The sequence below is a fragment of the Lithobates pipiens genome, unplaced genomic scaffold, assembly GCF_037356315.1.
Source record: "Lithobates pipiens isolate NorthernLeopardFrog02 unplaced genomic scaffold, aLitPip1_a1.2 Scaffold_18, whole genome shotgun sequence".
Taxonomy (NCBI): Eukaryota; Metazoa; Chordata; class Amphibia; order Anura; family Ranidae; genus Lithobates; species Lithobates pipiens.
The window spans coordinates 48,869,578-48,886,103 of NW_027507758.1; the positions used below are offsets into that span (position 1 = coordinate 48,869,578).

General features: G+C 42.4%; 1 protein-coding gene across 1 annotated transcript in view; it reads right to left on the reverse strand.

Moving 5' to 3' along the window:
• The window catches only part of CAMKMT (calmodulin-lysine N-methyltransferase), a 662,536-nt gene that overhangs the window by 631,178 nt on the left and 14,832 nt on the right, over positions 1-16,526 (reverse strand). Inside the window, exon 2 of the mRNA XM_077485659.1 lies at positions 12,302-12,474. Within this exon, the coding sequence (XP_077341785.1) occupies positions 12,302-12,474 (173 nt within the window). The remainder of the gene's footprint in view (positions 1-12,301; positions 12,475-16,526) is intronic.

Below are 16,526 nucleotides of genomic sequence, written 5' to 3' on the forward strand. Positions count from 1 at the left end.
AATGGGGTGCAATCGGGATTTAGAAAATATACAGAAAAACATCAATGATGTTCAAAATAAAATGAAGAACATCATTGATGTTTTGGGGAGAGTCTGAAACACCCCAAACTAGCTAGGGTTTTATTTTTTGCGTTTTGAAACAATATTGTATTTTACAAAAAGCCAAATTTGGAAGATGCGCACAGTGTGTCAACATGCCCTATCTCCCATCATGGGGGATCAATGTACGTGATTGGTGGAAAGTGGCTGAGATGAAGAGGTTGCAGCCCCAAAACATGTACATTTATCCCCCATGATGGGAGATGGCACACGTTGACACACCATGTGCATCTTCCAAATCTGGCTTTTCCAGGTGTGACACCCCACGTGATGAAGGCAATATCAGCCCAGTTTGTACATACTCACGTCTGATATTGTCTTCACTTTTCAAAGTTGAACTTTGTAAGTTCCTGTGTTCTGTATGTTACGCTTTGATACATGCCTTTTTATACAAAAACGGCAAGTTACAAAAAAGTTACCTTAAATAATGTTTTTGATACACCCAATATGTTGGTTTGTTGTAAAACCCTTTTCTAAACGCACACGTGAATGTGCTTTGATTAAAAAGTTAAATTATCAAAAATGTGTGGCTTCCTTTTTCAATGCGCAAAAGCAGTATTTGGAGTAAAAATTTTGTTTTCGGTGACAATGGGTGTTATTTACTAAAGGCAACTGCACTTTGCACTCCAAGTACAGTTTTAGGTGTACTTTTGCAGTGCACTTGTAGTGCATAGTGGATGTGCCTTTAGTAAAAAAACACCCACAGTGATGTGTAAATTTTCACAATCATGCCATTTTCCTGACCCCCACATATTTCTGCCATGGTGCGGAAAATGAGAAAGATTTTTGTCAGTAATGCACTACATACATTAGTTAACAAAAACAAGGTGTGTGTGTGTGTAGCAGACCCACAACATAATAAGATTATCTGAAGAAGAGACTGTCCCCTCATCTCGCTCAGAACTTGGGTTTGCACTGTTGTAGAAAAAGGCACAACAACAAAAATCTAAAATTTACCTAGGAGACACCTAAAACCAAGCCAAGCAGTAAATGAAAACAAAGATTATTGTAGTTTCAAAGAATATTTATTACAAAAATGCCTCTCAGACATTGTCTGGCATATCAATGGCCCCCTACCCCACAAAGTACTCCATGTATTGGGTTCGGATCTCGCGGGCGTAAGCCATGACAAGCAGCTTCAAGGGCCATGAGGTTATCATTTTCAGGCAAGTCTGCATCTGGACCAACTGAGACCACATAGTTTGCTGAATGTCTTTTCAAGAAATTGTGCAGAACACAGCAGGCAAGCACTATGTGATTGAGTTTATATTCAGCCATGTGGATAGGCATTAAAAAAAAAAAAGGCGGAACCGGCTGGCCAGTATTCCAAAAGTGTTCTCCACGACTCTTCTGGCTCTGGCCAGCCAGAAATTAAAGATCCTCTGGTCCGGGGTGAGGGTCCTCATCGGGAAAGGCCGCATCAGGTGGTTTGCCAGGGCAAACGCCTCATCCGTGACGAAGACGAACTGGAGTTTTTCCAGATTCTCCTCTGGGGGTGGCAAGCCCAGACTGCCACTCTGGAGACGTCAGTAGAATTCCGTCCGTGAGAACACTCCACCATCCGAAATCCGGCCATTTTGCCCCACGTCCACATACAGGAAGTCATAGGTCGCTGACACCACCGCCAACATCACAATACTATTAAACCCCTTGTAATTATAATAGTACGACCCTGAGCTGGGGGTGGGACGATGCGGACATGTTTCCCATCAATTGCACCTCCACAATTGGGAAAGTCCCAACCACTGGCAAAGTGGGAGGCCACAGTCTGCCATTCCTGTGGCGTTGAAGGAAACTGTGGAGTGAAACAAGATAAAAAATTAGTAATTTTGCAAATCAACATTGCAAGCAGATTAGACACCAACATTTTTGGCCAAGATCAGTATAACATTTTGGGAAATAAGTATTTAAAGCCTAAAGTATAAGGTCCCCTTATCAGAGTCATCACCCCCCCCCCCCCCCCATCTGATGGGCCCTTGCAAAAAATGAGGGGGGGATGTTTTGGACAGGTAACCCTCTTCACTTGATTGAGAGCTGAATGCCTAAATGTGTGATACTTTGGGAAGCCCCTCCTTACTTACACTATTGGCAGCCCACCGGACAGATAAGAAGTGTCATAATACCAAAAATAAAACAAAATGGAAGCACATTTTGACATTCTGCTATTACATATCAAGATAATAATAGGGTAAAAAAAATTAAAAATATAGCATTTGAAAGTATTGAGGCAGGCCCTTGCACTACATGCTTTGATGAATTTGTGCCATAAATGTGACCAGAAAAAAGGTAGGTAGAGTGTGTATTGGGTTTGGTAAAGTCAGCAGATAGAGGATTGCCATCAGCTGACCTAGCAGTTGGGGGGAGGGGGGTTCCTAAGGTGTTTGGCCCAACCAAAAAAAAAGTCATTCTGCGTGAATTGAAGCATACACATAACATTTGTAGACATCTTAGGGGGTGTTTAGGGGAAAGCAATACTATGGAGCTGACAAAAGACATTGCTAAGTGACTAGACTATAGTTTTATGGGCCCAGAAGAGCATGGTGGGGAAGTTAGTGAGGCAAATATGCAGGAGGACAAAGGGGCAGAGCATATGAATTAGAGCATATTGCAATCATGGCAATTAGGGAATGAGGAAAGAAATTCAAGACATTAGCAAGCATTAAATACATAGAATGTGATGTTAAAGGATAAAACTTACCTTCATATAGTCCTTCCGCAGGACCTGAATGATGGCAGAACAGGTCTCTGTAATAATGATCCCCAGAGCCTGGGGGGAGATGCCTGTGGAGAACTTGAGGTCCTAAAGGCTTCTCCCTGTCGCCAAGTAGCGCAACGTGGCGATGAGCCTCTGCTCCGGAGTGATGGCTTGCCGCATGCAGGTATCCTGCCTGGTGATATAAGGGGACAGCAAAGCCAGCAGATGGTGAAAAACGGGGTCCGTCATCCGGAGATAATTCCTGAAATCATCAGGATTATTCTCCCGGATCTCACAGAGCAAAGGCATGTGCGAGAACTGGTCACGCTGGCACAACCAATTCTTGGTCCACAAACGCCTCCTCGCCCTGTTTAGCTTGTGTGAAAGCTAAAAGCCCAACACCAAGCCCCTGCACAGCACAAACTCTACGATTAGTAAGTACACGAAACATGGTTTAAAATGGTCAGCTGGTCAGAACAGACAACAGAAAGCACGGATAAACAGCAATGCCTGAAAGAACGACCTGAAAAGCAGAAGCAAACAGACAATAAGCAATCCAAATCAAAGCGTACTATACCAAGATATAGTCCACAATGAGAAACAAATGCTTACTGACTACATGTACTGATAATCAGATATGCAAAGACAAGCAGAAACTGAAGAGCAGTACCGAACTGAAGCACAAATCTGAAAAGCGTGAATCGTCTCTCACCAAACTTCTACGAACACGCGATAAACACGAGATCAGCAGAAGGAGCCCAAAGGGTGCCGGACATGGTGCTGAACTTCCCTTTTCTAGGCCCACCATACACGGCTTACGCCACTGCGTTCTGGGCAACCGAAACTTCTGACAACTTAGTCCGACCGTGTGTATGCAACATCACTTCCGGACCTCTTCCGGACTAAATTTATCAGACGGATTTGGTTGTCGGAATCTCCGACCGTGTGTACAAGGGCTTAGAGAGGCACCACCCCCCCTTGTTTCTTTTATATGTTTTGCAGAGTTGCTGGACACTCTGAGGATGGCTGCCTCTTTTTAAATCACCCCTTACCGTGGTTAAAATTTGTATTTTCCTAAAGACTGCCTAATCAAATGTACATTATTACAAACTGAGGGAATTGCCTCCTGGAGCGCCAGATACCCAATTTACCTTCACATGAAATAAGGTATAAAACAGTGTATCTTTTAAAAAGCACATACACTGGGACACATAATTTAATGTAACATAGGGGATTGTAAGAATAACACACTTTGGCTTTATAACCACTTTAAGAGAATCTCAGTAAGTAAAATTTGAGACAAGAACTTCCTTATTATTCTACCAAGTCTTATCTGAAAGTACTCTATCAGGTTGATCAGGAACAGTGGAAGCCAAATCTGGAGAAGAGAAAGGTCCTCCTAGTCTGGTGTGGCCTAAGAAGCTTAAACTGATTGTAAACCCTCACCCTGTAAAACAACCCAAGCAGTGTAAAATGGGCTTGTATAGGGTTCTCTAGCACTTCTCCAAGGCCACTGTGATTGCCAACCACTCCCTATTAATGTAGTAATTCTTCTCAACCAAGCTCAGCTTCTAAGAGAAGAAAATCGACAAGGTTTAGAAGACCCTTATTACCAGAGGGTTGAGACAGAATTCTCCTAATGTATTTTATAAGTATCTACTTCCCAGCCAAAAAGGCAGAACAGGATTTGGGTGTTTCACATTGAACTCAGAGGTATATAGCATCTTCAGCTTGTCAAAAGCATACCGGGCTTCAGGTGGCCAGGAGAAGGTTGTGTTTAAGTTGCTAAGGCGCTTAGCAACTTAAGAGAAACGACAATGGTGGAAACGATTCAGATGAATTTACAATACAAAATTGTAAACCCCAAGAAACGCTGGATTCCTTTTGTTGTCAGTGAAAACAGGCCATTCTAGTACCACAGACTTTTACGGGGTCCGCTGCAGGGTTGGGCAATGAATTTTCCCAAGGGGCCACATTAGAAACTGGGACTGTTGTGAAGGGCGAAACTTAATTCTGCTCAATATTAATTCTGGACCTGGGAACGTCTGCAAGTACGTAAACATATAGAAAACAAACACCTGACACTAGGAATAATAGGCACGGAATAGGTCTTTTCCAGACAGGAGGTAGTAAAAACAGGCAGCTGAGCCATGGTTTTACCGCTTTCAATCTGCCTACCCAAATTGTAAAATAACAGACGGGCAGGTCTGTTCATATACTATAGCCAGGATGCTTTGTTTTAATTCGAGGTGCAGAGTTTGGCAAGCAGCACCACTTGTCAAATTTGCTCACTAAGTTCAATAAGGCCCCATCACAACCATTAGCGATTGCAAAGCTGTAGTAAGGCATTATAGGGTTAAATCAGGCAGTGAAAGGGAGATTTAACACCTTCACTGCCCGTCAAATTCCCTCTTAAAATCACCGTGGCTGCAAGGAGAGAGCCTTAGTGAGGTAGCTGGCAGAAGCATGCTGACAGTGGAGGCACCGAGAGCTGGATAGGATAGGAACAGCCTAGAGCTGGATGTGGCCCTGCAGCCACAATTTGCCTAGGTCTAGTCCATGGCAATACCCTTCCTGTGAATATTCGGATCCAGGAATTGGATGATTGTTCCTAAAAAAATAGCACTTCTTGGGTTTGAGACACAGGTGATGGGTACCAATTATAGAAAATATGCAACAATTGCATTTGGGAGATGCCCCTTTGGACTTTTTATATGGCAGAATAAGGAGTATATATAAATCAGATAATTAAAAGGCATATTAACTGTCAACCTTATTAATATACACAATAAAAAAAAAAGTAAACAGTGCATATAGCATACAGATATCCAACAATAATAAATTGCAATAATACATCAATGAGTAGACATAATAAAAGTATCAAAAATTAACCCAAGCTTGCAATTCCAAAGTGCCATCCACAACCGTAAGGTCAGCAGATTGGATATTTAACCATAAACCCAACATGTTTCGGAAGTTATTGCATTATTGTGCATTTTCCTTCTTCAGGGGTGGTTTATTATAAAGAAAGGTTGGGATATTGTTTTCTTATATATCAGACTCATTGGAAATGATAAAAACAATACAGACGATACAGTCCATGCTGGTCGCATGACTCCTTATAACTGTACACTAAAGGTGGTACCACATGGATCCCCAGCTCAGGCGCCAAATCGCATCTTTAAATTCACAGAAATGTGGACGTCGGGACATCATCCAGCAAACTGGGTAGGTAGCCCATAACCGTTCACACATAATTCTGATGTTCTTTCAATGAGGAAAATAAATTAAAAATGTAGTCTAGGTAGGTGACCATGAAAACATCAGTCTAATCCCTGAAGAGGTTAGTGACAAAGTTTTGTAAAGTGGCTGGAGCATTGCAAAGCCCAAAAGACACGGTGAGGTACTGAAAGTACTCATTTCTAGTACAGAAAGTGGGCTTCCAGTCATCTTCCTCTCAGATTCGGATTAAAATTATAAGCCATGCAAAAGAGCCATGGTAAACATCTCAGCAGACCAAAAGTTTCTTGAGGAGCTCAGGAACTAAACGGGAGCATGTAATGGTACTTGATGGTAATCTTGTTCAGGGCTTGGCAATTGATGCATGTACATAAGATGCCATGATTTTTCTTGACAAAAGAAAAAAAAAAAAAAAAAAAGACACAGGTTCATGTTGGGGATGATCAGATAACGACCTTCTTCAAGTTCTCCTTGAGTGTTACTGTTTATCTGAAATTCAGATAAATCCAACCAAATGGGTTCTCTGCACTGGGAAGGAGTTTCATCAAGCAATCATAGATGCAATGTGACACAGCATTTTACACAGTTCCCCATAAATGTTTACTGTAAAAAAGAAAAGGTCCTTTGGCACGGACCATAGGGCGTGTACATGGATTTAAAACTGGTTACAAGGCTGGGCTTGATGGACTTGTGTCTTTTTTCAATCTCACCTACTAAGTAACTATATGTGTAGAGAAAATGTTGGCCCCTTTCACACGCAAGACATTGAGGAAATAGTGGTATGCCTGGGGGTGCCCTCCATCTTTTCAGTGACAATGCACAGCAGGCATCCTTGATGAACACGCAAAACTGGCGTCAATAGTCCAAATAGAAAACAACCTCTGCAGGCGACCAGTTGATACTGGGATTAGGGGTCTGCAACCACGGTATTCCCAGGATTAGAGGGAACAGGGATGAAGAAATCTCAAAGTAAAAAGGTACTCCTGGTCATCTGGAGAGACCGATTTAGAGGGGATGGGTTTCTTTAATTGGCTGAACTATTGGCCAACCAGATGGGCAGCGTATGATTCACATTAATGAATGTAGCGAAAAATGACACCAGCACACCACGGATCTCAAGCTTTATTCAGCTATCACATCTTTGTAAAAGAAGCAACATGGCGGAGCCTCACAGGACCCCTTCATCGGGCATGTGACTAACCAAGAATGAGTGTAGGACACAACCAAGAAGCAATCATGTGTGCTTGAATCAATAATAGTTATGACCTTAGAAGTCTTTTTGGGCCCCTGCAAAGACAGAGGTAATGAAAGAAGAGTGAAAGATGAAAGATGATAATGGGGCGATAGTAAACTAGGAGATGATGGTTGCTTTTTTTAAATTGACATAACAGAACAATTCAAGAGGAAATGACCCAGGGACCCACAGTAGAGGAAGAAATAGATTTGTTGGAGCCTCAGGTGCTCCCCAGGAAATCAGGGCTAATTGAGAAATGCCAAGCTGCACTGGTTCAGGAGTACCAGTGGGTTATGGAGGTGTAGGGCTCATTGTGAGCAGGAGATTCTGGAGGAACAGTAATATCCCATCTTCTCGTTTTTACTCCCTGAGAACAATCTGGGTAGCTAGCATAGTCAGTTCACTTATTGATTTCCAAATTCAACACAAGCCAGCTCATCCTTTAACTGTTCAGAACTTGTACTACAGTGCAGTATCACTCCATTCAGTGTCCATACTCTACCTGTGAAAATCTGAAATATACTATTCGACAAGCCACCAAACAAGGCAAAGGTTCCGCAGAGCGGACTCCGCGAGATGTTCGATAGGGATCATCGCAGTTCCACAAATGCATCAAACAGTTCAGAGACACTGTCCAACATCTCGATTCTGTGTTCCTTAGGGTGTATAACCCAGGCTTGAGGCTCATCCTGGTGTAAGGATACAATGGTACAATGGTGCCTACTCTACTGCTCACTACCTTATCCACACTAGAACAATTTGTACACATTTCATTGCTTGCATATAAATATGAGACATTCTTGAATATAAAGGAATTTCTGTCCAGGTTCCAGTTATGGAAATGCAGGCAATTATTTGAAACAATAAGTTCAGGGACTGTACATTGTGTGACAGAAAAAAAAAAGCCATTGTACTCAATTCCATGTGCATTGACGTCCTATGGCTCATCCATATTCTGAAGTTGAAGAGAGAGGTCGATGCACGTGTCATATATTTGCCGGGCCATGCAGTTGTAACACAGTGAAAGATTGCATTCTTCTTATGGTGTACATTTTTATCACCATGGCAACTGCTGAATCTGTACCCTGCTGCTCCTGACCCAATGCTCCTCGCTTCTGAAGTGCAGGAAAATGGTCTCAGGGTCAAGGAAAACAATGGGTTCAATGCAAGTGGTGATTTAGGGAAAATAATCTATCAGAGGTCACAAAAAAAAAAAAAAAAAAGTCTTGGTAGTATGGAGCATTCAGCATCTATGAATTTAATAATCAATGTACAGAAGACAAAAAAACTTTTCTATGGACAATTGCTGAGAAATTTTAAGCCATCAACAGCTTTATAGCAATTACATGCTTTTGGCCCATTGCGTAATATCACCCACATTTTCTTTATTTACGAAAATGGCCCTATCATGTTAGGTTGCTCTGGCACTTGATCTCAGGAATTCATACATAATAGACCTTATACAGGGAAATGTGACTTTTCTGCTAAATGCTACATAATGCAAGCGAACGGAACATTTTTCTACCTGAAGATTAACCACTTGCCGACCGGCTCCTGTACATATACGTCACCACTTTGAAGTTGGATATCTCGGTAACGGCAGAAGCTGCTGCCACAACCAAGATATCCATCTTTTCAGGAGCCGGTGCTGTTTACGATAATGGTGGTCTCTGCGGCGGATTAGCCACGAGATCACCTTTATCGGCGGTGGGATAGGGGACCCCGTCCTCCCACCACTCATCCTACGCCGCTTACCGCAGACGTCGGTAGCGGCGGAGGCGATCGGGTCCTCTCAGTGCCTGGGTATGGAGACGAGTGAGGCTAAGATGGCCCCCACCTGTCTCTATACCATAGCAGGGCAGAAGCGACGTCAAAACGTCACTTCCACCCATACCTCTTAAAGGCAATTTTTTTCAAAGTAATTTTATTTTTTTATTTTTTATTGCATTTTAGTGTAAATATGAGAGCCGAGGACATTTTTACCCCAGATCTCATATTTAAGAGGACCTGCCATGCTTTTTTCTATTACAAGGGATGTTTACATTCCTTGTAATATGAATACAAATGATCCAGATTTGTATATTTTTTTAAACAGTGAAAAAATGAATAAAAGTAAAATAAATAAGAAAAAATATTTTTTTTTTTTATAAAGCGAACGCACACCTGAGCAGCGCCCGCATATGAAAACGGTGGTCGAACCACACATGTGAAGTATCGCCACGATCGTTAGAGCAAGAGCAATAATTCTAGCCCTAGACCTCCTCTTTAACTCAAAACATGCAACCTGTAAAATTCTTTAAACGTCGCCTATTTTTAAGGGTAAACGTTTGACGCCATTCCACAAGCGGGCGCAATTTTGAAGCGTGACATGTTGGGTATCAATTTATTTGGCGTAACATTATCATTCACAATATAAAAGAAAATTGGGCTAACTTTACTGTTGTCTTATTTTTTTATTCAAAAAAGTGCATTTTTAAAAAAAAAAAAAAGTGCGCTTGCAAGACCGCTGCGCAAATACAATGTGAAAAAAAGTATTGCAATGACCACCATTTTATTCTCTATATAATGTTTGGGGGTTCTAAGTAATTTTCTAGAAAAAAAAAATGGTTTTAAACATGTAAACACCAAAATCTCAAAACGAGGCCAGTCCTTAAGTAGTTAAACATTTAAGCTCTGGAAGGTTTTACCCCCTTCATGACAAGGCCATTTTCTGATATACAGCAATGCGCTACTTTAACTGGTAATTGCTTGTTCATGCAAAACTGTACGCAAATTAAATTGACATCATTGTTTCACAAACGGTGGTCTTATAGACCCCAGATCCCTCCATAAAGAGTACCTGTCACTGTCTATTACTGTCACAAGGGATGTTTACCCGTATATACTCGAGTATAGGCCGACCCGAATATAAGCCGAGGCCCCCAATTTACCCCCAAAAAAACTGGCAAACTTATTGACTCGTGTATAAGCCGAGGGTGAGACATGCCTGTCCATCCCTGTGTGTGTGTCCGTCCATCCCTGTGTGTCCGTCCATCCCTGTGTGTCCGTCCATCCCTGTGTGTCCGTCCATCCATCCCTGTGTGTGTGTGTGTCCATCCATCCATCCATCCCTGTGTGTGTGTGTCTCCATCCATCCATCCATCCCTGTGTGTGTGTGTATCCATCCATCCCTGTGTGTGTGTGTCTCCATCCGTGTGTGTGTGTGTGTGTGTGTGTGTGTGTGTGTGTGTGTGTGTGTGTGTGTGTGTGTGTGTGTGTCCAGCCTACCTGTGTCCCGAGCCTTTGTCCCGAGCCTCCGTCCCGTGCCTTGCCTCCTTGCCTCCGTCCCGTGCCGTGCCTTGCCTCCGTCCCGTGTCGTGCCTTGCCTCCGTCCCGTCCCGTGCCGTGCCTTGCCTTGCCTCCGTCCCGTGCCCTCTTCGTCGGCGCCTCGGCGGCCATTGTAAAATTCAAAAGCCGCGCCTCCGCCTTCGCCTGTGATAGGCGGAACACTGAATTTCCCAGCAGCCTGTGTTCCGCCTATCACGGACATCGTATCATCCTCGTCCGTAGTACGAGGATGATACGATGTCCGTGATAGGCGGAACACAGGCTGCTGGGAAATTCAGTGTTCCGCCTATCACAGGCGAAGGCGGCGCCGGAGGCGCGGCTTTTGAATTATAGAATGGCCGCTGTCTGTCTGCTCGACACGCTGATCGAGCGGGCAGACAGCGATGACTCGAGTATAAGCCGAGGGGGGCACTTTCAGCCTCAAAAAAGAGGCTGAAAATCTCGGCTTATACTCGAGTATATACGGTACATTCCTTGTGACAGCAACAAAAGTGATCATACATATAAAATCTAAAAAAGGGACAGCGTAAAATAAATAAATGAAAAAATAAAAATAAAAAAATTAAAGAGCTTGCATGCAGAAAACAGTGTTCAAACCACACATGTGAGGTATCACCAAAATTGTTAGAGCGAGATCAATAATTCTAGCGCAAGACCTCCTAGAAATTTTTAAAGCATCGCCTATGGAGATTTTTAAGTACCGTATTTTGGTTTTGGTCACCATTCCACGAGTGTGCACAATTTTAAAGCATGACATGTTAGGTATCTATTTACTCGCGGAAACATCATCTTTTGTATTACATAAACAATTGGGCTAACGTTACCATTTTGTTTTTGTGCAATTCTTCCACAAAAACTGCACATGGAAGGCCGCTGCTCAAATACAGTGTGACATAAAATATTGCAACGGCCTCCATTTTTTTCTCTAGGGTCTCTGCTAAAAATGATAGAATATAAATCGCACAAAGAGCACCATGGTGGTCACACACACACACACACACACACACACTAGAATTTTTCTTTTTTTATACTAGTAATGGCAGCGATCAGCGTCTTATAGCAGGACTGTGATAGTACAGCTGGCATTCGGACACTGGCCGACACGAATACAGTGATCAGGTTCACTGTACTAATGACATAATGGCTGGGAAGGGGTTTACATTTGGGACAATCAAAGGGTTAACTGTGTGCCTAGGGAGAGTAATGCAACTGCACTGTTTTACAAAAACCCCTATCACACGTGTGCAACCAGAAAGTCAGGCGACTTGAGGCAATGCCTGTGTAATCTTGAGGTATATGGACCTCAAGTTGCATCAAAGTCAGGCCAAAGTAGTGCAGGGACTAGTTTGAAGTCGCACAGATATAAAGGGTACCCATTGGAAATCATGGGGTACGACCTGTCATAGGACTTTGCAATCCCAAGTCACAGGACAAGTCACACAAGTGTGAAAGGGGCCTAAGGGATGTGCCTTTCTTTTTCTGCCTGCATCCTCGCTCTCAGCAGAGAGATTTGTGTTTTTTACAACACAGATCTCTCCTGTCACTCGCTCTGGCGATCGGCCAATGATTCATGGCCAGGACCCGGTGCTTGGCATGTCAGAGAGCCCCCTTACCTGAAAGTGCAGAATCTCGAATTGCTCATGCCAGGTGCCAACAGTGAATGGGCCCTGTATAAAGTGCAAAGTCAGTGCCAAGTCAGTGATTACCTTAAACACACGCTGTACTCCGGGGAGAATCTACTTCTGTATTGGATCCAAGTGTGCTGCTCATCTTCCGTCTTCTCGGATAATGGAGTTACTGAGAAAAGCTGAAAAGAATTGAACCTTCTAACAGATACTTTCTGGAGGTTCTCTTCATCTACGCGTCTCCTTCTTAGTGCCTGGATAAAAGAAGGAAAATCAAATGTAATAAACAAACAATAAAAGAGTTCTCACTCAGAGGTCTAGATTCAATGAAAGTACAAGGTATTCAATCCCTATATATCTGGATTCCTAAACTTTTCAACTGCTGAGATCAACATCTGTTACCTGATATATAATACAAGATAAAATAAAATAAAAATCAAGAAGAGAGAAGGGCATGGTCCAATGTTCGTAGGCTATTGTTTTAGGCCATTTTCTTTTCTGGTTAAATGTTGATAAGCTACTGTTTTAGGCTTTATTCAGTTGAATATTGTTATGCTATTGTTTTCGGCTATATTTTATTTTGCCCGAACATTTGTAGGCTATTATTTTAGGCTGTTTTTGGAGAAATGTTTTAGGCTGTTTAGGTTATTTTTTCTTCTGGGCAAATGTTGTTAGGCTATTGATTAAGGCTATATTCAGTTAAATGTTGTTAGGCTACTATTTTATGCAGTTTCCTTTTTTGGTCAAACACTCTAATGCCGTGTACACACGACCGGACTTTGACAGCAAAGGCCCGACAGAACAAATCCTTCGGACAATTCGATCATGTGTGGGCTTCATCGGACCTTTGCGGTCTAAAAATCAGATGGACTTTAGATTTAGAACAAGTTTCAACTCTTTCCGATGGACTCGATTCCGGTTGAAAAATCCCGATGGATGAAAACCGTCGCTAGGGCAGCTATTGGCTACTGGCTATGAACTTCCTTATTCTAGTCTGGTTGTACGCCATCACGTTCAAATCCATTGGACTTTGGTGTGATTGTGTGTGCCAAGTCTGTTCGTGCGGAAAGTCCGTCGGGAAGTCCGTCGGGAAGTCCGTCGGGAAGTCCGTCGGGAAGTCCGTCGGGAAGTCCGTCGGGAAGTCCGTCGGGAAGACTGTTGGACCTAGTCTGCCGGAAAGTCCGGTCGTGTGTACACGGCATCAGGCTATGGTTTTCGGCTATTTTCTCTTCTGGCCGAATGTTCTTAGGCTATCTTTTGAGAACTGTTTTTAGGCTATTGTTTAGGCTATTTTCTCTTCTGGCTGAATGTTCTTAGGGCTATTGTTTTAGGCAATTTTTTCTTCTGGTCAAATATTGTTAGGCTATGGTTTTAAGTTTTCGGTTTTGGTTAAATGTTCTTAGGCTATTCATTCTTCTAGTTAAATGCTCATTAGGCTTTTTTCTTTTCTGGTAAAATGTTGTTAGGCTATTGTTTTAGTCAATTTTCATTTTTGGTCAAAATTTCTTAGGCTATTGTTTTAGGCAATTTTTAGACAGATGTTTTAGGCTGTTTAGGTCATTTTCTCTTCTAGTCAAATGTTTTAGGCTTCCTTATAACATGAAGTTAACTTTCTTGCTACCATAATGGGGCTAAGTGAAAAAAAATTAAAATGGGTAGAAAAAAAAAAAAAATGGAAAAAATTGAATTGTAATAAATAAAAAAAAAAAAAATATATGGAAATGCACCCCATTGCTCCATATATGTATGCAAATGCAAACATGCACATAGGTCATGTATCTGTGTGTAAACAACAACTGCACCACACATGTGAGGGTCCTGAGCCGCTACCCTGCTGCCAAGTTCAATATGGGAGATCACTCGCTCGGCATGAGAGCCATACAGAGAACACTTTGCAGTCTCTCAATGATTGCAAAGCATTCTCTGATTGGATAAGGTGGAGAGGTGGGGTGGTGGCACCACAATCTCCATCTTGTCCAAACAAATAATACTTTGCATACATTGAGAGAATGCAAAGTGTTCTCTGAATGGTGCCCGTGCCAAGTGAGCGACCTCCTGTGTTAACTAAGCAACTGGACAGCCGCTTGGCATGGGACCCAGATGCCAGTAGTACTTTAGCAGAGGTGCCTCTTCTAGTTATTTCCAGCTTCTATGGGGATCCCACAAATATAGCACATACAAAGTTGCACCGATACAAGCAGGACCAATATTTACCTATGCAAAAACAGCCATACCAGGATTTTTTTTTCCAATCTGAAAGCCAACAACCAACATTTCCAGAATCAGGTTTTTCGTATGACAAGCTTACTTATTTTTTAACGGGCGCTTCTCTTGAAATATAGGCTCAGTATGAAAACAAGCTCACACCTCCCAACTGTGCCTAATTTGGAGGTATTGTCCCTATATTGGAACCACATCCTTTTTTCCCCCCATATGTTCCTCTTTCTGGTCTAGGGTGTAGATTCCTCCAAAAAATGTAAAATCTATAGGGGTGTAAATATGAAAAACATGCAGAGCTATTCATCCTGGAAAACCAACCTGTTTTCTCTCCCGGTCAAAAATTATTCTTTCACAAAGAAGATAGTGAATGAGAACAATACAGCCTTATGGCCACTATAATGCTCTAAGCATTTATTTTCTTATGATTGTCAGAGTTTTCTGATTTACTTTACGCTTTATGAATGAATAACGTTCAACCTGGAGAGAAAATAGCCTAGTAATATTGGATTTTGCCCCCATTCGCACAGTATATTCTACTGGAAAAATAGCAGAATCCTCTTATGCGATGGTTGTACCAAAAGTAAAGCACAATTGGGCATAACCTTTATAGTAACTCCTTGTCAAGGCTGGGCTCAGCCCTACCTTCTCAGAGCTCTGCGCTCAGCTGTCAGTTAATTACCAGTACTCTTCATTCCACAGGGACTCGCCTGGTCTTCATTTCCTGCTCGTCACCTAGCCCTGCTGGCTATTAAAACTGCCTGGATCAGATCTCCTGTGCCTTCGCCTGGTCAACATATCCAGATACACTCTGCTGTGGTTTCCTGCTAAAAACTTTTGCCTGGCTGACTTGCCTTCTGGTTCCTGATCCTGTTTACTGTCTCCATTACGCTGATCTCTGGATTCCTGTTTCACTGGCTTGTTCCGACTACCGGCTCTGATTACTGAACCCTGGCTATGTTTTGACATTTGCTCCGTCTTTACCATTTTACCATTTTTTTAAAAAGTGTGATTTTTACTGCACTTCTGACTCCCTCTTCTCCTTTTTCCATTGCAGGAAAATAATGGATTCCAAGCAGAAGCAACATGCCATTATTGAGTTATTGATGAAGGAGGGGTGCAGGCTGCCTAACAACCACAAAAGGCTACAGAATGTTTATGAGATCATACCACTGACAAGAGTCACCAATGACAAGACATTGTTCTGGTCAAGGGTGTCATCTCTGTATGCATTATGTAGCCTTCTATGGATGTTGGACAGCCTACACCCCTTCTTCATCATGAGCTCAATCACTGCATGTTGCTTCTGAAGAAGAGGAAGAAGAAATAAGTTAATAAAGTTGTATCCACTTTTGCACAACTTTTGGGTACAGCCCACGTATAATCACAAAAAGAAAGGATGTTATTATGGGCATTTATGGGTGGGGTTTTTTTTTTGTGCATTTATCTTTTGTTACTTGCCTACATACAGTGCCTTACAAAAGTATTCACCCCCTTGGCATTATTCGTGTTTTGTTGCCTCACAACCTGGAATTAACATAGATTGCATCATTTAATTTACAGAACATGCCCACAACTTTGCTTCACAATAAAAAAAAAATCTTCAAACTACAAATAGGACAAAATAACAAAAAATGTGCATAGCTATTCACTCCCCATAAAGTCAATACTTTGTAGAGCCACCTTCTGCTGCTATCACAGCTCCAAGTCGCTTTGGATAAGTCTCTATGAGCTTGCCACATCTTACCACTGCGATTTTTGGCCATTCCTCCTTGCAAAACTGCTCCATCTCCTTCAAGTTGGATGGTTTGCACTTGTGAACAGCAATCTTTAAGTCTGACCACAGATTTTCTACTGGATTGAGGTCTGGGCTTTGACTAGGCCATTCCAAAAAAATGTACGTTTCCCCTTAAAGAGGAAGTAAACCCTGATGAGTTTACTTCCTCTTTCATTCCCTGCAAAGGCAAAGCATAATGGACTACTATGCACAGGAGCCAGCGATGTCCCTGCTGTCCCCTGTAGTCCGGCGCATCCATCTTCTCGGTGGGTCTCGCTGCTCCGCCACTGTCATTCGGCGAAGCCACGATGA